At 44.0% G+C, this 25609-nt stretch overlaps 1 protein-coding gene across 2 annotated transcripts; it reads left to right on the top strand.

Annotated features, from left to right (window-relative positions):
• The first annotated feature begins 453 nt into the window (after positions 1 to 453).
• On the top strand, positions 454 to 22305 carry LOC138662810 (zinc finger protein 665-like). 2 transcript variants are annotated; one of them, XM_069748768.1, is made up of 7 exons: positions 454 to 513; positions 8062 to 8211; positions 8341 to 8520; positions 8604 to 8727; positions 8811 to 8908; positions 9107 to 9197; positions 20300 to 22305. In XM_069748768.1, the coding sequence occupies exons 1-7, from the start codon at positions 487 to 489 to the stop codon at positions 22162 to 22164; spliced, it is 2535 nt and encodes an 844-aa protein (XP_069604869.1). In that variant the 5' UTR covers positions 454 to 486; the 3' UTR covers positions 22165 to 22305. The 2 variants fall into 2 exon arrangements, with proteins under 2 accessions (XP_069604869.1, XP_069604870.1); XM_069748769.1 differs by having other exon boundaries at positions 495 to 513; positions 20303 to 22305.
• The last annotated feature ends 3304 nt before the right edge of the window (positions 22306 to 25609 follow it).

Here is a 25609-nt window from a genome sequence, read left to right on the forward strand (position 1 = left end):
GGATCCCTAGCTCATACCTTTGTGCTGTGGTGTGCCTCCTAGGTATTTGGAGGTTTCCGTTCCCCCCTTTATGTCTATTTTATTGTATGTGTTATACACACTTTTTAAGAAGATTTTCTAAATAAATTTATTAAGTTTTAATAGTACTTTCATTTTCACTTTTTTTCTCCTTGGCACCCACCATGTGGAAATGTGTTTATATCGTATGTTGAAGTGACTCTAGCCGTTGCTATATACAGGACCATGGGAATAAGACCCCCCTTCATGCATGTACATGCAGCCCCATGCAAGCATCATTACCCCCTTCTCCCCAGGCAGACCCCCACTTACCTGCTCTGTGACTATGGAGAATGACCCAAAACCCTCCAAATCCGCCCTGACATCCACAGCTTCCTCCTGTCTGCTCTATGGAGGGAGAGGCTCCGCCCCCTCCGGTCACATGGGCGTGACCTCATCACAGGTCCTGTGCGCACAGAGCAGCCATATATGTGGAGTGCGGCTCTGCAGGTGGAGGTATGTGGAGATTCCCCATTACTGAGCGCGGGGACATTAACCCCTTCTGCACGGAGACTCTTTATAAGAATCATAACGTCGTTGTTCTGTTTCCTGTAATAGATACATACAAGCCAACTATGGAGGACAGGAAGTGAGGGAGCGGATTGTTCTCCTAGTACAGGGCCCCTTTCTTGGCCCCACACAGTGTAATGCCCCCATTATGCCCTGTAAGCAGGGTTCTGCCCCACACCCAGCTGCCTCGGGCACTTTACCATGAGCTGGTACCTCAGATTCTTCCCCGCACCCCTTTCCTTTGTTGGCGCCAAATCTGTTCTGCCTTTGGGGCTCTGGCCTTTATAATATCAGTAACTGCGTCATCAAGGTCTCCTGACCAGGTGCACCCTCTAGACTAGTGATGGGTAGTTCGTGAGTGAGTAGTTCAAAATGAACTAATCTTCAGAGTGAACTAGTTCATCTAGTTCACCATCCTGGCAGAGATTAGTTCATTATGAACTAAACAGCAAGTGGGAGGAGACAGAGAGTGATCCCTCACACAGCTCCTCACACTGAAGATCCCTGCTCTCACACTTGCTCTTTATAGCTCCTGATGCTGGAAAAGAAGGTAGTAAAACACTATACCACACATCAAATAGTAAATACAAATATAATAGTAACAATACAAACTGAAATTGTACAGTAGACGGACACAGCTCGTGTGTGTATGAGAGAGAGTGTTCTGTGGTGGTTCATGCCCCTCACCAGTCTTTGTGATAAGATCGGCCTCCTGTAGAGGATCAGCCTCAACAGAACATCTAGTTCAGCAGTTCATATAGTTCACAGGTCACATGACATGACGCATTCCCTCTCAGCTCCTCCCAGGATAGGGTGGAGAATTATCAGGCTGTCTAATAGGAAGATTTTCTTTGCCCCATAGCAACCAATCACAGGTCAGCTTTCTGATACTGCAGTAGTGCAGTGCTCTGCCAAGTGAAATCTGAGCTGTGATTGGTTGCTATGGGCAGCTTGGTAACTCTGTAGTTCTGTGTAGTTTCACCACATCTCTTCCTTTTGCCACCTACTGCAGTGGTGTGAAATGAATCCTGTCTGACTGCTCAGTGCTCAATACCAGAGACTGCAAGTGACCATAATGTGTGCAGATAATACACTGAAGAGAAGCCAGGTATGGAATCATTTCACACTTAGGCTACGTTCACATTTGCGTTGTGCACTGCTGCGTCGGCGACGCAACGCACATAAAAATGCACCAAAACGCACGCAAAAACGCTGCATTTTGCGACGCATGCGTCCTTTTTTGCCGAAATTTGGACGCAAGAAAAATGCAACTTGTTGCGTTTTCTGCGCCCGACGCTTGCGGAAAAAAAACCCGCATGCGTCGCACAACGCATGTCCATGCGTCCCCCATGTTAAATATAGGGGCGTATGACGCATGTGTCGCCGCTGCGTCGCCCGACGCAAACACGCAAAACACTAATGTGAACGTAGCCTTAGCGGAGATCAGAAGAAAGCAAAATGTTCCTACTGCTCAAATGTGATAAGTGTAGCTTGCGGTTCTGTGGGCAATCTGTCACGCCATTTAAATAATATTAATAATAAATATTTCACAAAGAAAAAAAAAATTGCTAACTTGAATAAATAACTTTTGAATTTTTTTTCTCCAGACTGAGTACCCCTTTAATAAGAGTTCGTTCTGTAATGATCAGATGTATTAACTATTTCTGATCATTTTAACAAAACTATAACTCATCCTAGGAGCCACAGCGTCTGTGTAACGAACTAGAACTGATCCATCTCTTCTCAGCAGAATCCAGAGAAATCCTGAACTAAATGAACTAATCTTTTGAACTAATCTTTTCAGTGAACTAATCACCAAAATGAACTAGATTTCCCATCACTACTCTAGACTCTTCCCTCCGGAAACCCTCCCTCTTCCCAGTGATGTCACATGGTCCCGTCTGGACGGCAGATAGCAGTCTGTACAAATGCAGCACAGCCCTGAGGAGTCTTTTTTATGACTCTCCTTTTTACACCCCTTATGTAATATATATGATGGCGCTCACACAGTATAATGTTTCCACAGTACTGACATCTCTCGTAAAAAAGGTATTTTCACACTACCGCCATACCCCCACACACACCGTATAATGTTCTCATAGTACCGCCATACCCCCACACAGTATAATGTTCTCATGGTACCGCCATACCCCCCACACAGTATAATGTTCTCATAGTACCACCATACCCCCACACACAGTATAATGTTCTCATAGTACCGCCATACCCCCACACACAGTATAATGTTACTACAGTACCTCCATCCCCCCACACACAGTATAATGTTCTCACAGTACCGCCATACCCCCACACACAGTATAATGTTACTACAGTACCTCCATCCCCCCACACACAGTATAATGTTCTCATAATACCGCCAGACCCCCACACACAGTATAATGTTCTCATAATACCGCCAGACCCCCACACACAGTATAATGTTCTCACAGTACCGCCATACCCCCACACACAGTATAATGTTACTACAGTACCTCCATCCCCCCACACACAGTATAATGTTCTCATAATACCGCCAGACCCCCACACACAGTATAATGTTCTCATAGTACCGCCATCCCCCCACACACAGTATAATGTTCTCACAGTACCGCCATACCCCCACACACAGTATAATGTTACTACAGTACCTCCATCCCCCCACACACAGTATAATGTTCTCATAATACCGCCAGACCCCCACACACAGTATAATGTTCTCATAATACCGCCAGACCCCCACACACAGTATAATGTTCTCACAGTACCGCCATACCCCCACACACAGTATAATGTTACTACAGTACCTCCATCCCCCCACACACAGTATAATGTTCTCATAATACCGCCAGACCCCCACACACAGTATAATGTTCTCATAGTACCGCCATACCCCCACACACAGTATAATGTTCTCACAGTACCGCCATACCCCCACACACAGTATAATGTTACTACAGTACCTCCATCCCCCCACACACAGTATAATGTTCTCATAATACCGCCAGACCCCCACACACAGTATAATGTTCTCATAATACCGCCAGACCCCCACACACAGTATAATGTTCTCATAATACCGCCATACCCCCACACACAGTATAATGTTACTACAGTACCTCCATCCCCCCACACACAGTATAATGTTCTCACAGTACCGCCATACCCCCACACACAGTATAATGTTACTACAGTACCTCCATCCCCCCACACACAGTATAATGTTCTCATAGTACCGCCAGACCCCCACACACAGTATAATGTTCTCATAGTACCGCCATACCCCCACACACAGTATAATGTTCTCACAGTACCGCCATACCCCCACACACAGTATAATGTTACTACAGTACCTCCATCCCCCCACACACAGTATAATGTTCTCATAATACCGCCAGACCCCCACACACAGTATAATGTTCTCATAGTACCGCCATACCCCCACACACAGTATAATGTTCTCACAGTACCGCCATACCCCCACACACAGTATAATGTTACTACAGTACCTCCATCCCCCCACACACAGTATAATGTTCTCATAATACCGCCAGACCCCCACACACAGTATAATGTTCTCAGTACCGCCATACCCCCACACACAGTATAATGTTCCCATAGTACCGCCATACCCCCACACACAGTATAATGTTCTCATAGTACCGTCATATCCCCACACACAGTATAATGTTCTCATAGTACCGCCATACCCCCACACACAGTATAATGTTCTCATAGTACTGCCATACCCCCACACACAGGATAATGTTCTCACAGTACCGCCATACCCCCACACACAGTATAATCTTCTCATAGTACCGCCATACCCCCACACAGTATAATGTTCTCATAGTACCACCATACCCCCACACACAGTATAATGTTCTCATAGTACCGCCATACCCCCACACACAGTATAATGTTCTCACAGTACCGCCATACCCCCACACACAGTATAATGTTACTACAGTACCTCCATCCCCCCACACACAGTATAATGTTCTCATAATACCGCCAGACCCCCACACACAGTATAATGTTCTCATAGTACCGCCATACCCCCACACACAGTATAATGTTCCCATAGTACCGCCATACCCCCACACACAGTATAATGTTCTCATAGTACCGCCATATCCCCACACACAGTATAATGTTCTCATAGTACCGCCATACCCCCACACACAGTATAATGTTCTCATAGTACTCCCATACCCCCACACACAGTATAATGTTCTCACAGTACCGCCATACCCCCACACACAGTATAATGTTACTACAGTACCTCCATCCCCCCACACACAGTATAATGTTCTCATACTACCGCCATACCCCCACACACAGTATAATGTTCTCATAGTACCACTATACCCCCACACACAGTATAATGTTCTCATAGTACCGCCATACCACCACATACAGTATAATGTTCCTACAGTACCGTCATACCCCACACAGTGTAATGTTCTCATAGTACCGCCACACCCCCACACAGTATAATGTTCTCATAGTACTGCCATACCCCCACACACAGTATAATGTTACTACAGTACCTCCATCCCCCCACACACAGTATAATGTTCCTACAGTACCGTCATGCCCCCACACACAGTGTAATGTTCTCATAGTACCGCCACACCCCCACACAGTATAATGTTCTCACAGTACCGCCATACCCCACACACAGTATAATGTTACTACAGTACCTCCATCCCACCACACACAGTATAATTTCATAGTACCGCCATACCCCCACACATAGTATAATGTTCTCATAGTACCGCTATACCCCCACACACACAATATAATGTTCTCACAGTACCGCCATATCCCCACACACAGTATAATGTTCCTACAGTACAGCCATACCCCCACACACAGCATAATGTTCTCACAGTACCGCCATACCCCCACCCACAGTATAATGTTCTCACAGTACCGCCATACCCCCACACACAGTATAATGTTCTCACAGTACCGCCATACCCCCACACACAGTATAATGTTCTCATAGTGCCGCCATACCCCTACACACAGTATAATGATCCTACAGTACCTCCATCCCACCACACACAGCATAATGTTCTCATAGTACCGCCATACCCCCACACAGTGTAAGGTTCCTACAGTACCATCATCCCACCACACACAGTATAATCTTCTCACAGTACCTCCATCCCACCACACACAGTACAATCATCTCATAATACTGCCATACCCCCACAAACAGTATAATGTTCTCACAGTACCGCTATACCTCCACACACAGTATAATGTTCCTACAGTACCGCCATACCCCCACACAGTATAATGTTCCTACAGTACCTCCATTCCACCACATACAGTATAATGTTCTCACAGTACCGCTATACCACCACACACAGTATAAATTTCCCCCAGTACCATCATCCCACCACACCCAGTATAATGTCCCCACAGTACTGCCATCCCCCCACTTTTTAATGTTCCCACAGTACTTTCCCCTACATGCACAATATGGTACCATCCACCTCACTGACTACCTCCGACCACCGACAATTAATAATCACTTAGCCTCATTCTTGGTGCAGTTACTAATAAACCCAGAATCTATAAGATATTTACCATTTGATAGTTGGATAGGCAGCATTGTATCCAAGACAATAGCCCACTCGGTTGCTATGATGCCTATGAATTGACAGGGCTTGGTGGGGTGTGGTACTGTTACCCTCTCCTTCCCATCATCACAATTTCAGCGATATCCCCTAAAGGGCAAGTGGGAAGAGAGATGCTAAGTGCCTGAATTGGTTATTCTTAGATATGTGCCTTTTCCGGGTGACTGAGAGCTGATATTTTTAGCCTGGGGTTGCAGTATCCATGGCCCCTTCCTAGGCTATTACCTGCATCTCAAAAACATTTCTAGAATTCGCCCTTTTCTTAATTTCGACTCTGCAAAAACTCTGACTGTTTCACTTATTCATTCTCGTCTGGACTATTGTAACTCTCTACTAATCGGTCTCCCTCTTGCAAAACTCTCCCCGCTCCAATCTGTCCTGAATGCTGCAGCCAGGATCATATTCCTCACCAACCGTTACACCAATGCCTCTACCCTGTGCCAGTCATTACACTGGCTACCCATCCACTCCAGAATCCAGTACAAAACTACTACCCTCATCCACAAAGCACTCCATGGCTCAGCACCACCCTACATCTCCTCCCTGGTATCAGTCTACCACCCTACCCGTGCCCTCCGCTCCGCTAATGACCTCAGGTTAGCATCCTCAATAATCAGAACCTCCCACTCCCGTCTCCAAGACTTTACACGTGCTGCGCCGATTCTTTGGAATGCACTACCTAGGTTAATACGATTAATCCCCAATCCCCACAGTTTTAAGCGTGCCCTAAAAACTCATTTGTTCAGACTGGCCTACCGCCTCAATGCATTAACCTAACGATCCCTGTGTGGCCTATTTATAATAAAAAAAAAAATAAAAAAAAAGGTTCCTCGCATCATGTTCTCATACACTTTATGCAGTATTAGCCCTCTGTGTCTGTACTGCTACATACTTAGGCAGGTAACTGGTTCATGCAGCTTTACATGAACACCTGAGCCTTACACTATAGCTGGTCCGAATAACTAAAGCAATTGTTACCATCCACCTCTCGTGTCTCCCCTTTTCCCCATAGTTTGTAAGCTTGCGAGCAGGGCCCTCACTCCTCCTGGTATCTGTTTTGAACTGTATTTCTGTTATGATGTAATGTTTATTGTCTGTACAAGTCCCCTCTATAATTTGTAAAGCGCTGCGGAATATGTTGGCGCTATATAAATAAAATTATTATTATTATTATTATTATTATCAACCCGCAACTGTCTGCATAGCCTTTGCTGGTTATTAAATATAGGGGGACCCAACATCACTTTTTGGGTGGGTCCCCCATTTTAATAGCCACTAAAGGTTAAGTATACAGTTGTCAGCTGATATTACTAGCCTGGGAAGCTCCATGGGTATTACCCCCTTGCTAGGCTATAAACAAACTTCTGTGTGTGAATCAGACCTGAGATCTAACGTGATAGAAGATTACAGTGCGGGGAAGACGGGAAACCTTCATATAGAGGCCGGTGGTGATGGAGTCAGTGACCGACTCTGGCCAAATCTGTCTCTAGAGCCGTAGTAGAAGACGAAGATGTCGTCCTCATCATGAAGTAGATATTTCTCATGTCGCGTGTAATGAATATCTCCTGCAGTTTTGCTAATGCCGATTCCAGGGTCGGTAAATGAGATGAGAATTAGCGTTATGGAAGATGAGTCTATGAGAAACGTATTCAGCTGCCGACTCCGAGGAGGAAACTGCTTGTTGTCTGTGGCCTAAATATATAGGATTTATTAGTAGATGGAAAGAAGGAAACTAAATACTGTAAAATAATAAATCTCCTCATATGTTTCCCTTATTATCTCCAGTAATTGTATTATTACACAGGATTTTTGTGATGTTACATCGGCTCATCTTCTCATTCAGGTCTCTACAATATCGGATCCTCTCAGTGAAGATCTTCTACAAAAGAACATTTTCCTGATTTACCCATCAAAGATGGATATGGACAGAGACAAGATGGCGGAGAGGATATTACACCTCACTCTAGAGATCCTCTTCCGGCTTACTGGAGAGGTGAGAGAATCTGATGACGTCACATTACATCATTCTTATCTGTGGGAATAACAGATGGACAGAACTGGAGAGGTGAGGACTCTGGAAATGTCTGTAGTGAGATTTATTAATGTGTCTCTCCATTACCAGGATTACACAGTGGTGAAGAAGACCTCTAGTGATCGCTGTCAGGACCCTGTGTCTGAGGGATGGGGAAGACCCCTGAGCCCAATCACGTGGCCTCCACCTCACCCCCTGATCCATGAGGACATCAATGACCAGAAGATCCTAGAACTCATCTACAAGATGAATGAGCTGCTGACTGGAGAGGTGACACTGCTGGGAATGCTGGGACATTATACAGTAACACTATGAAGGGATCAGGGGGATGATGGTATCATTGTATGTGTCAGGTTCCTATAAGGTGTCAGGATGTCGCTGTCTATTTCTCCATGGAGGAGTGGGAGTATTTAGAAGGACACAGAGATCTGTACAAGAACGTCATAATGGAGGTTCCCCAGCCCCTCACATCTCCAGGTAATAGACCGGACTGAATACACATGGCCTATAATTATCTGTATGTAAAGAATGAATTCACTCCCTGTATGTGTTTCCTCCAGATCTATCCAGTAACAGGACAACACCAGAGAGATGTCCCCGTCCTCTTCTTCCACAGGACTGCAAGCAAGAAGATCCCAATGCTCCTCAGGATCACCAGGTAGATGGAGAGAATGTGTCAGGAGATCTCCCCTATGATGTGCAGACGCCGGTGAAGGTCTTGTGCTCAGTCTTGTTTTATCCACCACTATTATATGATTTATACTTGTGTAATGAGAACGGTGGAGATGGCAGGATTAGAGCTGATCATAGATGTGACTTCTCCATCTGTCGGTGACTTTTACATTATTTGTTTCAGGGTGAAGATCTGACCCATATTAATACTACGGAGACATATGTGAGGGGGGATGAGCGGTGTAAAGAGGAGATTCCCACATATGGCTACCCAGGTGAGTAGTGACCACTAAATGCAGAGAAGTCACAGATTCTTCTCATCACCGGCTGTGGCTGCTTTATCGGTGGTGTAGTCCGGCCGTATTACCATGATCACCATTTTCCCTCTAAACAACAACATTCTCCTCCACCCAAAACTGTTCTAATGACTTTGGTCATTGAAAGCCCTTTTCTATAGAGCTTACAACCTGGTAGATCCACCTACCCCCTGGGTTTAGGAGACGCTGTTACCTGCCCAGATCTGTGAACTATAAAGCCAAGTGACAGCGTACGTAGAATGTGCTGACAAGATAGAAAATCACGTGAAGAAAAATATTCTGATGGTCCTGTAACAGAAAGCGGAGGGTAATGATGCTGTTGGCTTCCTAGAACCCTGAGATCTTATCGGATGAATCTCCCTTCTCTCCCTTCTGTGCTGCTGAATGTGATCATATGGTCCCTACAAGACCAGGTCCAGTCTTTCTGGCCAAACTTCACTTTTATGATCGACAACATTAAATGTGGAGTGAGGCCAAGTGTGAATTTCTGCACAATAACAGAGTTTCCCTTTATCCGGACTATTCAATTTGTATTAAAACCGACTAACTTGCAGGAGGATTGTGATAATCTACATAAACCCATCACACCGGTGCCATGATATATCTCTGAGCTGTGCGTGGTGATGGCTGTAATATACATTTATTCCCGCCTGCAGGAGATGTGTTGGCTCCAGCCCTGGTTTCATGGATTCACTCCACCTCATAAATTACATTGTTTTTGATCCTAAGAAATTCAGATTACTGCACAATCTCTTCTGAAATGGGGAGCAATATTATTTCCTCTAATCTTCTGGTCGGGACTCATAGTAGCTCCAATAGTCCACCATAAATGAATGCAACTCTGGTTTACTGCTGTGTAATCTGTATTTGTAGTTTTCAGTTAATGAGATTCTCGTGCTCTGGGGCGGGGCTGTGGGCGGGGCTTTATGTGGTGCTCTGGGCGGGGCTTTATGTGGTGCTCTGGGGCGGGGCTTCATGTGGTGCTCGTGGGCAGGGCTTTATGTGGTGTTCTGATTACATATTCATCTGTATTGGCCTATGACAGGTCGCTGATCCCTCACTGACCATTTTTACATAATTCATATAATAGTGTTGATATTATTTTTGATAATGCCTATAATATTGTGGCTATTGGGAGGATTAGAAAAATTACATCCAGCAAAATGTCACCAGCGGCGCCTGTCCAGTAATATCTATCTCTTACTTATAGATGCTACTGCGCAGGCGCCGCCATTACCGGTGACATTTTGATGGATGTAATTTTTTTTTTATGCCTCCTGTGGTGAAATATGTGTGTGTGTATATATATATATATATATATGTGTGTGTGTAGTGACGTATGTCTAGGGTTATATGTGTGACTAGTCATAATGTAACATCTGTCCTGAAGGCAAGTCGCACCTAGGTGTTAATATGTACTTCCTTGAAACTAGTAGAAATTGTTTCCATATCTCACCAGGAGGTCTAGCTAGGGCCAAGAAGAAAGGTAGCACTTGAAACCTCCTAGCGCTTGGAGGGGAGATGTTAATTGCGGCCTGAGGTTATCTATTCCTGAGGACCTTTTCACAAGTGTCTCAAGAGAAAAATAATATATTCATTAGTAGCGCAGCCGTGGCCAATCAAAAAGCCAGCAATTATGATATTAACCTGAGGGGCCGGTCTAGAAACCTGACCTCCAGACCAAAGTTATAAATTTAGGCTGCAGACAGAGAATTGTGTTCACATGATGGGGCAGCCTGAGATGCTGGTGTGATCCAATCTACATTCGTCCTACCCTCAGGGAGCAGAAGCAACTACCAGTTAGATAATTTCTATAAGTTTCTCCTCTTTATTTTATATTGTTTTGCATAAGTTGTATGTCTTTTTATTATCATATTTTTATACCTTTTTCTTATTGTAAGCATTGAACCTTTTTTTATTAAAGTATAAAACTTTAACAATTTGAACCTTGAATGTTCTAAAAGAATCCATAGCCTAAGGTGTGTGAGCTTTATGAGTGATAAACATTATTAGTATTATTAGTTCCGGGACTCATCACCCGTGTATTCGATGAGTAGTGGCAGCGTGTATGAGCGGGTGTGTGGCCTGGGTCGGTGTGTGATTTATGCTCCCATTACAGCATAGGACACAGGTTGAATGCTGGACTGAGAGTGGGGAGATAGATTAACCCTTGCAGGCACAACCCCAAGTCACGTGTGAGAGCAGGCACGTGACGACAAATGACACCACGGAGAAGGGATCCGTGACAATTGGTGGCACAGCGGTGGGATAGAATTATTTCTATTAGAGCATTAGTGCATGGTTTAAGCAATTATTCCCTGTACTAAAGAATTGGTATCCTTGCGAGGAGTGCACCAGTTCTTCAAGGTTCAACTCAGTGCTTAGACATACTTGCAAACCGTTTCCCCTCCCCGTTTTTCTTTTCTATCTTTTATTTGGCAAAGGCTGTTCATCGATATGGCAGCCCAGTACAAGAAGCAGAGCAAAGAGGCTCTGACCGGCCTCTGTGAGCAGAGAGGAATAGAGACAGCCGACAGATCCAGGGAGCTGATGATACGCGCCCAGGTCGAGCAGGACATAGAGCAAAGTGCTGGAACATCTGGGCAAGGAGAGAGTCCACCTCAGAGAGAGCCAGCAATGCCAGCTCTTGCACCGGAGATACCTGATGGAAATGTCAGCAATGCCAGTGCTGAGGAGCCTATGGACTGTACTTTGCAAACTTACAACGGCTGGGAACAAGTGATCCCAATCTGCGCATGCAGCTTATCCTACAGCACCGACAGGCTGAAAGAGAGTCTGCAGAACACCGGGACCGGGCTGAGAGAGAGGCTGCAGAACGCTGGGACCGAGCTGAGAGAGAGGCTGCAGAACGCCGCGAGGACAGCTTTCCAGCTTCAGATGGCTCAAATAGAGTGGGGTATCAGTCCTCCGATAACCCCCTCCCAGAACATAAATCCAAGGCGACCACGTCTGGAAAACTTCCCTGTGATGGAGAAGGATACGGACTTGGATACTTTCCTTCGGGGGTTTGAAAAAACCTGCAGGCAATACCATCTACCCCGTGAGCAGTGGGCGCAGTATCTAACCCCAGGGTTGAGAGGCAAAGCCCTGGAAGTTTTTCCTGGCTTCCCACCAGAGCTAGATGGGAACTATGAGACCATAAAAGAGGCCCTGATCAGGAAATACAACCTGACACCAGAAGTGTATCGTAGAAAGTTCCGGAACCTACAACGTGTATCAACTGACAGCTATGCAGATGTTGTGAGCACCTTGAGGACCACGTTCCACCAATGGATTAGGAGACTTTCTGTTAACAGTTTTGAGGCCTTAACGGATCTTATGGTCAAGGATCAATTTCTTCACATGTGCCCCACGGATGTACGACAATTTGTGTGTGATCGGGAGCCACAAACTGCGGATCAGGCTGCAAAGATTGCAGACTGCTATGTGGCTAACAGGATGCCTGAGGTGCGGAAGCCATCGGGAGTCAGCTGGAGGGGAGGTAAGCCAAACGGGGACCCTTCTCCCTCTGCCGGCCGATCACCAGTGCTGTCCAAGCCCACCTTCTATGGGGCCCCGGGGAATAGACATTCTCTAGGTCAGGGGTCCCCAACTCCAGTCCTCAAGGCCCACCAACATGTCATGTTTTCAGGATTTCCTTAGTCTTGCCCAGGTAATAATTGCATCACCTGTGCAATGCAAAGGAAATCCTGAAACATGACCTGTTGGTGGGCCTTGAGGACTGGAGTTGGGGACCTCTGCTCTAGGTGATGCTCGCCGGTGCTCCTCCTGCAACAAAGTGGGACATGTTAGCGCTGTCTGCCCTGATAGGGAGAAACGCCCAACTACAAAGCCGTCTGTGTCCCCACCGTCTGTCCTCTTTGTAGCCAGCTCTGATGCGAGGGCTAATGAGAACTGTCAATCTGTCACTGTTGGCAATAAAGTCACCATTGGCCTCAGAGACACTGGGGCAGAGGTGACCCTGGTGCGTCCAGCCATGATAACCCCTGCCGATATCATACCAGGAAAGACTATGTCTATAACCGGGATTGAAGGGGTGAGCCCTGCCATGCGCATGGCCCGTGTGTACCTGGACTGGGGAGCAGGGAAGGGACTGAGGGAAGTAGGAGTATCAGATGGCTATTCCCACCAATGTGTTGCTAGGCACGGACCTGGGGAGGATGGTGTCCCACTATGTTCCTCCCTTGCAAGTAAATGATGCAGAGAAGGTGGAAGAAAGAGACCCACCTGAGATCCCGTGCGAGGAGGGAAAATGTCTCAATGCACAGGACTGTAATTATGTGGCAGCTGTGACCCGGAGTCAGGCTGCGGCTCAGACTCAGGCCCAGAGATTAGAGGATGAGTCATAGACAGAACTGCCAGGACTGGAGGCCCATACTGTTGTCCCGGAGCCTCCTCACATGGTAGACCCACCGAGGTCCCTGATAACAGACACTGAAGACTCAGCTTCAGACCAGGGCCTGGCAGTCACACTAGGCCAGGGCCTGCAGGCTGACAGTCAGAGCTTCCAGGAGGCCCTGCAGACAGATGTCAGTCTGGAGGAGCTCAGATGTCTTGCAGACCGACCCCCTGCTGCTTCTGACAAAGAGAGGGTATACTGGGACCAGGGCAGACTGTATACAGAGACTGTCCCCATGGATACTACAGAATCTTGGGACTATGAACGGCGGCTGATTGTCCCTTATCCATTTAGAGAACAATTATTGAGAATTGCCCATGAAATTCCTTTGGCCGTACACCTTGGAATACAAAAGACTAAAGCTCGCCTGACACATAACTTCTATTGGCCCAAGATGGGGACAGATATTGCCAATTACTGCCGATCATGTGTAGTTTGTCAGAGAGTTGGAAAGTCCGGGAATATACAAAAAACTCCATTGATACCACTGCCTGTGATCGATGAACCTTTCCAGCAAGTGGCTGTGGATATCATAGGGCCACTTGCAATCCCTAGCATCTCTGGCAAAAAGTACATCCTCACAGTGGTGGACTATGCTACACGATACCCGGAAGCTGTGGCACTGTCCTCCATCCGAGCAGACAAAGTGGCGGATACTTTACTGACTGTGTTCTCTCGTGTGGGTTTCCCCAGGGAAATGTTGACCGATCAGGGAACCCAGTTCATGTCTGACCTGATGGAAAGCCTCTGTGAAAGAATACAAGTACAGCATTTTGTGGCCAGCGCCTATCATCTCCAAACCAACGGACTATGCAAGCGTTTTAATGGAACGTTAAAGCAAATGCTCAAAATGCTGGTGGAGACTGAAGGGAGAGACTGGAAGCGGTACCTCCCCATCTGCTGTTTGCCTACAGAGAGGTACCCCAGGCGTCTACTGGATTCTCCCCCTTTGAACTGGTTTATGGGAGGAGGGTCAGGGGGCCACTTGATTTGAATAAGGACTTTTGGGAGGACGACCCCAGAACTACTGGAGTTTCACGGATCAAATATGTACTGCGGCTCAGAGAGAGAATGCAAAAACTGAGCAACCTGACCCATGAGAACGTGACCCAGGCCCAAATCAACCAGAAGGTCTGGTACGACCGTAATGCCAGACTGCGGGCCTACGAGGAAGGGCAGAAGGTTTGGGTGTTGGTCCCTATGTTACAGAATAAATTGCAGGCCGCATGGGGGGACCATACACTGTACATAAGTGGCTAAATGATGTTAATTATGTGGTGACACTAGATGAGCATGCAAAGCGTCAGAAAGTGTTTCATGTAAATATGTTGAAAGCTCATCATGCCAGGGAGGCCTGTGTCTTACCTGTCTGTAGCCTGCCTGAAGAGGGGGAGGCTGATCTGTTACTGGATGTGGGGACTGGGACTCAGTACATGGAGTCAGCAGAGTTTAACCCTGAGCTATCCCACAGTCACAGGTCTGAGCTGATGGGGCGCTCAGCGAGTTCACCTAAGTCTTCACAGGGGAGCCTGGGAGGACACACTTAGCAGTTCACCATGTGGACACTGGTACTAATCCCCCAGTACGGCAGTCTGCATACCGTGTGTCAGCAGAGGTGAAGGCACACATGAGGGAACAGGTAGAGGAAATGCTGAAACTCAAGGTGATACAAAAATCCCAGAGTGCCCGGGCCTCGCCTTTGGTTCTTGCCCCAAAAAAGGACCGTACTACCCGGTTCTGTGTAGACTAAAGAAAATTAAATGTACTGACTACATGTGAGGTCTACCCCCTGCCGAGGATAGATGAGCTGTTAGAGCAGCTAGCTAAAGCATCGTACCTTACCATCATTGACCTAAGTAGAGGTCTGTACCTAAGCAGGAAACTCCTGCCCAGAGAAGTGGCTTATGCCACCATGGAAAAGGAATGTTAGGCAATTGTGTGGGCTCTGCAGAAGCTGCAGCCATACCTCTATGGGTGCAACTTCACCGTGATCACAGATCATAACCCATTGAGTTGGCTCAACAAAGTAGTTGGGGACAATGGTAAATTGCTTAGATGGAGTTTGATACTTCAGAAATATGATTTCACAATTTAGCATAAGAAGGGAGTTGATCATGTCAATGCTGATGGCCTTTCTCGCCAAGATGGGGCAGAACCAGATATGTGCTCGGGAGCTGACCTGTAAGTCAACCCCCATGCACGTTCATAAGGAGGGAGGTGTGGTGAAATATGTGTGTGTGTATCTCTCTCTCTCTCTATATATATGTGTGTGTGTGTGGGGGGGGCATATGTCTAGGGTTATATGTGTGACTAGTGATAATGTAACATCTGTCCTGAAGGCAAGTCGCACCTAGGTGTTAATATGTGCTTCCTTGGGACTAGTAGAAATTGTCTCCATATCTCACCAGGAGGTCTAGCTAGGGCCAAGAAGAAAGGTAGCACTTGAAACCTCCTAGCGCTTGGAGGGGAGATGTTAATTGCGGCCTGAGGTTATCTATTCCTGAGAACCTTTTCACAAGTGTCTCAAGAGAAAAATAATATATTCATTAGTAGCGCGGCCGTGGCCAATCAAAAAGCCAGCAATTATGATATTAACCTGAGGGGCCGGTCTAGAAACCTGACCTCCAGACCAAAGTTATAAATTTAGGCTGCAGACAGAGAATTGTGTTCACATGATAGGGCAGCCTGAGATGCTGGTATGATCCAATCTACATTCGTCCTACCCTCAGGGAGCAGAAGCAACTACCAGTTAGATAATTTCTGTAAGTTTATCCTCTTTATTTTATATTGTTTTGCATAAGTTGTATGTCTTTTTATTATCATATTTTTATACCTTTTTCTTATTGTAAGCATTGAACCTTTTGTTATTAAAGTATAAAACTTTAACAATTTGAACCTTGAATGTTCTAAAAGAATCCATAGCCTAAGGTGTGTGAGCCTTATGAGTGATAAACATTATTAGTATTATTAGTTCCGGGACTCATCGCCCGTGTATTCGATGAGTGGTGGCAGCGTGTATGAGCGGGTGTGTGGCCTGGGTCGGTGTGTGATTTATGCTCCCATTACAGCATAGGACAGACTATTATATACATTATGTAAAAATGGGGGCAGGACAGTGAGGGATCAGCGACCTGTCATAAGCCAATACAGATGAATATGTAATCAGAGCCGCACAAAGCCCCGCCCCAGAGCACCACAAAGCCCCGCCCACAGCCCTGCCCCAGAGCACGAGAATCTCATTAACTGAAAACTACAAATACAGATTAAACAACAACCACAAGACGGATTTCATCACCAGGTATCGGTGTAATCAGTATAACGGCACCGACCTGATGGTGTCTGTAGTCACTGAGCACAATCCTGCTGACAGGTTCCGTTTAAGAGATCTCCGCTCTGCACTATTATACACAGTTCTCTATAAATGTGTAATATTTCTTCTTGAAACTCATCTGACAGAAAATATTGGAGCTTCCGATAGTTTAGATTGTGAAGTCACCGAGCCCCGTGCCCTAATTACCCCAGAGAGGTTTCACCACTAGCTGCTCATTTATAAGGCTACGTTCACACTAGCGTTTCCCGTTTTGCGCCGTGTTTGCGTCGGGCGACGCAGCGGCGACGCATGCGTCATGCGCCCCTATATTTAATATGGGGGACGCATGCGGGGTTTTTTTGTTGCGTTGTGCGACACATGCGTCTTTTTTGCCACTAGCGTCGGACCAAGAAAACGCAACAAGTTGCATTTTTCTTGCGTCCAAATTTCGGCAAAAACCAACGCATGCGTCGCAAAACGCAGCGTTTTTGCGTGCATTTTGCCGCGTTTTTGCGTGCGTTGTGCATTGCGTCGCCGACGCAGTGGCGCACAACGCTAGTGTGAACGTAGCCTTACTGATGGAGACTGTTCAGTTTGAGCATTTCAGTAGATGTTATTGTCTATAGTCAGTTTGTGATTACAGTAGTGTCCAGAATCCTCTGATTTATCCTCTTCCCGCAGCCAGTTTTGTGTTCTTAATCAGGCCCCATTTTTACAATCTGACGTCTGTCACTTTATGTGGTGATAACTTTGGAATTATTCACAAAGGATAATAGAAAACAAATGGATCGTACAAATTATTCTCCAACTTCTCACAATACCCTACATACGATTGTACACTACTCTCTGGGCACACGGCAGTGTTCAGAAGGGAAGAAGCGCCATTTAGCTGTTTGAATGCAGATCTAGTTGGATCTTATTTGCACTATGCATTTTTTTGCTGTTGCATTGAAGTTTATTGAGGTGGAGATTTATGACCTCTGTTTGCCCAGCCTGCTTTTTCTCAGTGCCACTGTTTTTGTGTCCTTCACACAGAAGCTCTCTATGTGCCTTGTCATTGATATGCTGTTTTTATCATGATTTTTTTGTGATTTTCTTGTAATATCATGTTTTCAATAAACTTTCTTATTTTTATGAAATAATTCTTTTTGGACATTTACTCCATGTGTTTGTGCAGGAATTATCTATTTTGGAGTGTCCTTGATCATATTGATCTAGTCCCTTGAAAATGTATGTAATCGGACCTGTTTAATTAGTATGTTTCAGTGGTTTTTGTTCAGATACTCACTGTGCTGTTTGGTGACATTGTGTGTATCACACTCAACATAGACCAGAGGAAGCGAAGGAAAGAGTTGTCTCAGGAGATTAGAAAGAAAATTATAGACAAACATGTTAAAGGTAAAAGTTAAAAAATGTTTGGTGGCGCTTTCTCTGATCTGTGGCTTGCACGCTTTCATCCAACAAGTTCCACTAATTGAGCCTGGATGTCAGAAGCTAAGCATTGGACTTGGTAAGACGAAGGTCTCTGATTAGATTTTTGACGTCTTTCTGGTTAGGAAAGTATGGCCTTCTCTTCTCAACTCCATCTGTAAAAACGTAATCTTGATCTCCAATATCTTCCACGCTGTCCGACTTGCTGCTTTTTCCTGAAGATGGCTGATCCCTTTTCGGGGGAGTTAGAACAGGCATCTCGGGGCAGTGTGGTACTGGGGCAATGGAAGAAGGATTGTCTGGCTAAATGATTTGAGGCGCATTCTTGCCTGTGCGACGTTTGGCAGGATCCACCATGGATAAGTAGCAGTTGCTTGAGTGGTCGGTCGGTTGCTGCCAAATTCGCGGGATAGCAAACTTCATGGCTCTCTTTTCTCCCCTGTACCAACCTGTAGCATAGCAGATATAATTATATAAATTTGAAAACATGAAATTTTACACATTACTTAATACATATTTTACTACAGTGAATTGACATGTGAAAATTTTGTCAATTGCAACTCCTTAAAGCAGTGGTCCCCAACTCCAGGCCTCGAGGGCCGCCAACAGTGCAGGTTTTCAGGATTTCTTTAGTATTGCATCGGTGGTAATGTGATCATCTGCACAGGTGATGATTCCAACCCCTGTGCAATACTAAGGAAATCCTGAAAACCTGCACTGTTGGCGGCCCTCGAGGCCTGGAGTTGGGGACCACTGCCTTAAACTTTACTAGATCTAATCATTGAAATGCTACAAAATAAAGCACTGCCATCTAAATGAGCAGCAATTGTTCACTTCAAGAGTTTTCTTGCAATATTCGCATGTGAAATGAGGTGCGCAGGACTTGTCTTGATCCCCGACAGGCATGCCGAAATATGTCTTGTAGGCCTCGCACATCTTACGACATGCTTTCATGGAATACTTTCTCGCTGTTGTCTTTATAAATTGTCCACACACGTAGCAAAATGCATCTGCTGGGCGCAAATAACCTCTTGATGCCTTCTAAAAAAATAATTGCTCTTTAACTACGATTCGTTATTCTCTTACTCAGCAATAACAAACTGAAATGTTGGTTCGAGTCACCTGTGCTTTTATACTTGTATGACTACTATTGAACAGTCCTAGAATGTTCTTGAAAGTTCTAAAACTTTTTAGAAACTTCTAAATAATTCTGGAAAATTTTAGAAACCTCTGCACAAGTCTAGCAGTTCAAGAATATTCTAGAATACTATTCAGTATTGAATAAGAATAGAGATTTTTACCGAAAACAGAAAAATTTCAAAATTTCATTGTCTTGATCACAGAAGCAAAGTTTTGGTGGAACAACAACTATTTTCTATTTGTTTTAGGCTATGTGCACACTTTGTAGATTCCACAATCCGCAGTGAAAACCCGTCGCGGTTTTTGCTGCGGATTTATCGCGGGTTTTACTGCGGTTTCTTCTGCGGATTTTCATCTGCAGTTTCCTATTGGAGCAGGTGAAAATCCGCAGAAAAGAAGTGACATGCTGCGGAATGTAAACCGCAGCGTTTCCGCGCGGTTTTTTCCGCAGCATGTGCACTGTGTTTTTTGTTTCCCATAGGTTTACATTGTACTGTAAACTCATGGGAAACTGCTGCAGATCCACAGCGGTCAAATCCGCTGCGGATCCGCAGCAAAATCCGCAAAGTGTGAATATAGCCTTAGGGTTAGGAAAACACACTGTCTACCCAGAAAAAAAAAGTAATTGTTAAATAGTGTAATTAAAGTTTTTTTTTTTACATAGCTTGCCATTTTTATGGACCGTTTAAGTAGAAATGTTTAAAAATATAAAACTCAAGGATATTTTATTAAAAAAATAATAATTGTTTTTTATCTTAGCAGATGACTGTACCAGGAGATCAGAGGGACAGCTGACATCTTCAATTTTCAAATCTAATGATCTTGAGATCCTACAAGATACAACTAAAGTGAATGCTATTACTCCAGATATATCATCATCCATTCACAGCAAAGATCTGTCATCTGATCCTATGAAACAGGTCCCATCTTCTGATTCATTACTGACTACTAAGGAAAATCAAAGTCACAAAAGAGGCATTAAAAAACAAACTGCTCCTAAAGCAAAGAAGTCATTTTCATGTTCAGAATGTGGTAAATGTTTTAGCAAGAAATCACATTTTATTACTCACCAGAGAACTCACACAGGGGAGAAGCCTTTTTCCTGTTCAGAATGTGGAAAATGTTTTAACCAGAAAGCAGATTTGCTTACTCACCATAGAATTCACACACGTGGGAAGCATTTTTCCTGTTCAGAATGTGGGAAATATTTTACCCTCAAAGTGAGTCTTGTTAGACACCAAAGAATCCACACAGGGGAGAAGCCTTTTTCCTGTTCAGAATGTGGAAAATGTTTTATCCAGAAATCAGAATGGGTTAATCACCATAGAACTCACACGGGGGAGAAGCCTTTTTCCTGTTCAGAATGTGGAAAATGTTTTAATTTGAAATCAGGTTTGGTTAAACACCATAGAAATCACACGGGGGAGAAGCCTTTTTCCTGTTCAGAATGTGGAAAATGTTTTAATTTGAAATCGGTTTTGGTTAATCACCATAGAACTCACACAAGAGAGAAGCCTTTTTCCTGTTCAGAATGTGGGAAATGTTTTAGCCGTAAAGGTAATCTTGTTGCACACCAAATAACTCACACAGGGGAGAAGCCTTTTTCCTGTTCAGAATGTGGGAAATGTTTTAGCCATAAAAGTTATCTTGTTGCACACCAAATAACTCACACAGGGGAGAAGCCTTTTTCCTGTTCAGAATGTGGGAAATGTTTTAGCCATAAAAGTAATCTTGTTGCACACCAAATAACTCACACAGGGAAGAAGCCTTTTTCCTGTTCAGAATGTGGAAAATGTTTTAATTTGAAATCGGGTTTGGTTAGTCACCATAGAACTCACACGGGGGAGAAGCCTTTTTCCTGTTCAGAATGTGGAAAATGTTTTAAATGGAAACAGCTTCTTGTTACACACCAAAGTACTCACACAGGAGAGAAGCCTTTTACCTGTTCAGAATGTGGGAAATGTTTTAGCCGTAAAGGTAATCTTGTTGCACACCAAATAACTCACACAGGGGAGAAGCCTTTTTCCTGTTCAGAATGTGGGAAATGTTTTAGCCATAAAAGTAATCTTGTTGCACACCAAATAACTCACACAGGGGAGAAGCCTTTTTCCTGTTCAGAATGTGGGAAATGTTTTAACCAGAATTCAGATTTGGCTGATCACCATAGAACCCACACAGGAGAGAAGCCTTTTACCTGTTCAGAATGTGGGAAATGTTTTAGCTGTAAAAGTAATCTTGTTGCACACCAAATAACTCACACAGGGGAGAAGCCTTTTTCCTGTTCAGAATGTGGGAAATGTTTTACTCTCAAAACGAATCTTGTTATACACCAAAGAATTCACACAGGGGAGAAGCCTTTTTCCTGTTCAGAATGTGGGAAATGTTTTACCCTCAAAGGGAGTCTTGTTAGACACCAAAGAACCCACACAGGGGAGAAGCCTTTTTCCTGTTCAGAATGTGGGAAATGTTTTAAACAGAAAGGGAGTCTAGATGAACACCAAAGAACCCACACAGGGAAGAAGCGTTTTTCCTGTTCGGAATGTGAGAAATATTTTAACCGGAAAGTTCTACTTGTTAGACACCAGAGAACTCACACAGAGGAGAAGCCTTTTTCATTTTCTTAATGTGAGAAATATTTTACTTGGAAATCAACTGTTAATAAACATCAGAGGCTTCACATAGGGGAGAAACTTTTTGTATGTTCATAATGTTGGAATAGTTTTAACCAAAATTGAATTTTCTTAAAGGAGTTGTCTCCTGTCATTCCTCATGTTTGCTGACAAAAGGATAAAACTAAACTTTATTAATTCCAAATGTAAAACTATACCCATAATTCACCCCCTGAAGGTTAGTCAGTAGGTGACTAATAGAAAAACCATGTACCCCACAGTTCAGTATATAGGATGAGGTGACATATACACACTCACTCTCCAAGCCTCTCATTTCTATGGGTTTCATCGTCCTCACCAAAGGCGACTCATCAGGAGACTATTTAATATTGACCTATATTGAAGTGACACTAGGCAAAAAAGACTAAAATCATGTATCATGTTATCCGAAACAGTCAGAAAACCAGCCACATATTGGCAGATCCCAGACCTCAAACTATATACATTGTAAGTTTATACGCCACTCCAGTGTCAGGAATAGATAGTATGTGACAATACAGTATAATTCTTGTGTTTTTCTCCTATAGGGACTGCCCTAGTTTGGTATTGTAACAGCTGTTAATTAGTAGTGCAGACACATTGTCCTAGACTAAAATCCGTTTTCAGACGGCCCAATATGTACCACTCAGGGAAAACTTTAAGATCAATAGCAGCTTCTAACTAATGGCCAAGCTGCGGTCTGTCAAGGAATGAGTGCAATATCGTTATAAAGACTAGGGATGTGTGCAAACATAATGTCTGGAAGATCTGTGCCATTATTTAGTATGAATATGGAAATTATCTCTGAAAGTTAAGTGTTCCCTGAGCGGTATATACTGTATTTTCACATACTATCTATTCCTGACACTGGAGTGGTTTATAAACTTACGAAGTATATAGTTTGAGGTCTGGGGTCTGCCAATATGTGGCTTCTTCTGACTGTTTCGAATAACATGATACATGATTTTAGTTTTTCTTTGTCTAGTCTCGCTTGAATATACGTCAATATTACCCCTTTACCACCAAGTGTGGTTTGCACGTTAATGACCAGGCCAATTTTTACAATTCTGACCACTGTCCCTTTATGAGGTTATAACTCTGGAACGCTTCAACGGACGCCAGTGATTCTGACATTGTTTTGTCGTGACATATTGTGCTTCATGATAGTGGTAAAATTTCTTTGATATTACCTGCGTTTATTTGTGAAAAAAACGGAAATTTGGCAAATTTTGAAAATTTCACAATTTTCCAACTTTGAATTTTTATGCAATTAAATCACAGAGATATGTCACACAAAATACTTAATAAGTAACATTTCCCACATGTCTACTTTACATCAGCGCAATTTTGGAACCAAAAATTTTTTTTTTTTAGGGAGTTATAAGGGTTAAAAGTTGACCAGCAATTTCTCATTTTTACAACACCATTTATTTTTTAGGGACCACATCTCATTTGAAGTCATTTTGAGGGGTCTATATGATAGAAAATACCCAAGTGTGACACCATTCTAAAAACTGCACCCCTCAAGGTGCTCAAAACCACATTCAAGAAGTTTATTAACCCTTCAAGTGTTTCACAGGAAATTTTGGAATGTTTAAATAAAAATGGACATTTAACTTTTTTTCACAAAAAATTTACTTCAGCTCCAATTTGTTTTATTTTACCAAGGGTAACAGGAGAAAATGGACCGCAAAAGTTGTTGTACAATTTGTCCTGAGTACACCGATACCCCATATGTGGGGGTAAACCACTGTTTGGGCGCATGACAGAGCTCGGAAGCGAAGGAGCGCCATTTGACTTTTCAATGCAAAATTGACTGGAATTGAGATGGGACGCCATGTTGCGTTTGGAGAGCCCCTGATGTGCCTAAATAGTGGAAAACCCCACAAGTGACACCATTTTGTAAAGTAGACCCCCTAAGGAACTTATCTAGAGGTGTGGTGAGCACTTTGACCCACCAAGTGCTTCACAGAAGTTTATAATGCAGAACCGTAAAAATAAAAAATCATTTTTTCACAAAAATTATCTTTCGTCCCCAATTTTTTATTTTCCCAAGGGTAAGAGAAGAAATTGGACCCCAAAAGTTGTTATACAATTTGTCCTGAGTACGCTGATACCCCATATGTGGGGGTAAACCACTGTTTGGGCGCATGACAGAGCTCGGAAGCGAAGGAGCGCCATTTGACTTTTCAATGCAAAATTGACAGGAATTGAGATGGGACGCCATGTTATGTTTGGAGAGCCACTGATGTGCTTAAACATTGAAACCCCCCACAAGTGACACCATTTTGTAAAGTAGACCCCCCTAAGGAACTTATCTAGAGGTTTGGTGAGCACTTTGACCCACCAAGTGCTTCACAGAAGTTTATAATGCAGAACCGTAAAAATAAAAAATCATATTTTTCCACAAAAATTATTATTTAGCCCCCAGTTTTGTATTTTTCCAAGGGTAACAGGAGAAATTGGACCCTAAATATTGTTGTCCAATTTGTCCTGAGTACACTGATACCCCATATGTGGGGGGGAACCACAGTTTGGGCGCATGGGAGAGCTCGGAAGGGAAGGAGCGCCATTTGGAAAGCAGACTTAGATGGAATGAATGATCTGCAGGCGTCACATTGCGTTTGCAGAGCCCCTAATGTACCTAAACAGTAGAAACCCCCCACAAGTGACCCCATATTGGAAACTAGACCCCCCAAGGAACTTATCTAGATGTGTTGTGAGAACATTGAACCCCCAAGTGTTTCACTACAGTTTATAACGCAGAGCCGTGAAAATAAAAAATCTTTTTTTTTTCCACAAAAATTATTTTTTAGCCCCCAGTTTTGAAATTTCCCAAGGGTAACAGGAGAAATTGGACCCCAAAAGTTGTTGTCCAATGTGTCCTGAATACGCTGATACCCCATATGTTGGGGTAAACCCCTGTTTGGGCACACGGGAGAGCTCCGAAGGGAAGGAGCACTGTTTTACTTTTTCAATGCAGAATTAGCTGGAATTGAGATCGGATGCCGTGTTGCGTTTGGAGAGCCCCTGATGTGCCTAAACAGTGGAAACCCCCCAATTATAACTGAAACCCTAATCCAAACACACCCCTAACCCTAATCTTAACAGTAACCCTAAACACACCCCTAACCCTGACACACCCCTAACCCTAATCCCAACCGTATTCCCAACCGTAAATGTAATCCTAACCCTAACTTTAGCCCCAACCCTAACTTTAGCCCTAACCCTAGCCCTAACCCTAATGGGAAAATGAAAATACATTTTTTAAAATTTTTTAATTTTTCCCTAAGGAGGTGATGAAGGGGGGTTTGATTTACTTTTATAGTGCGTTTTTTAGCGGATTTTTTATGATTGGCAGCTGTCACACACTGAAAGACGCGATACCTCATTTATATCATTTTTTTAATGTTTTGGCGCT

Source organism: Ranitomeya imitator, chromosome 2, assembly GCF_032444005.1.
Source record: "Ranitomeya imitator isolate aRanImi1 chromosome 2, aRanImi1.pri, whole genome shotgun sequence".
Lineage (NCBI taxonomy): Eukaryota > Metazoa > Chordata > Amphibia > Anura > Dendrobatidae > Ranitomeya > Ranitomeya imitator.

Bases quoted from the DNA above. Each gene is read 5' to 3' on its own strand.
- LOC138662810 (XM_069748768.1), top strand. From the start codon at position 487: ATGTGGAGTGCGGCTCTGCAGGTGGAG. The intron at 8,521-8,603 runs GTGACACTGCTG...TGTATGTGTCAG, and splicing joins ATGAGCTGCTGACTGGAGAG to GTTCCTATAAGGTGTCAGGA. The intron at 9,198-20,299 runs GTGAGTAGTGAC...TTTTTATCTTAG, and splicing joins TCCCACATATGGCTACCCAG to CAGATGACTGTACCAGGAGA.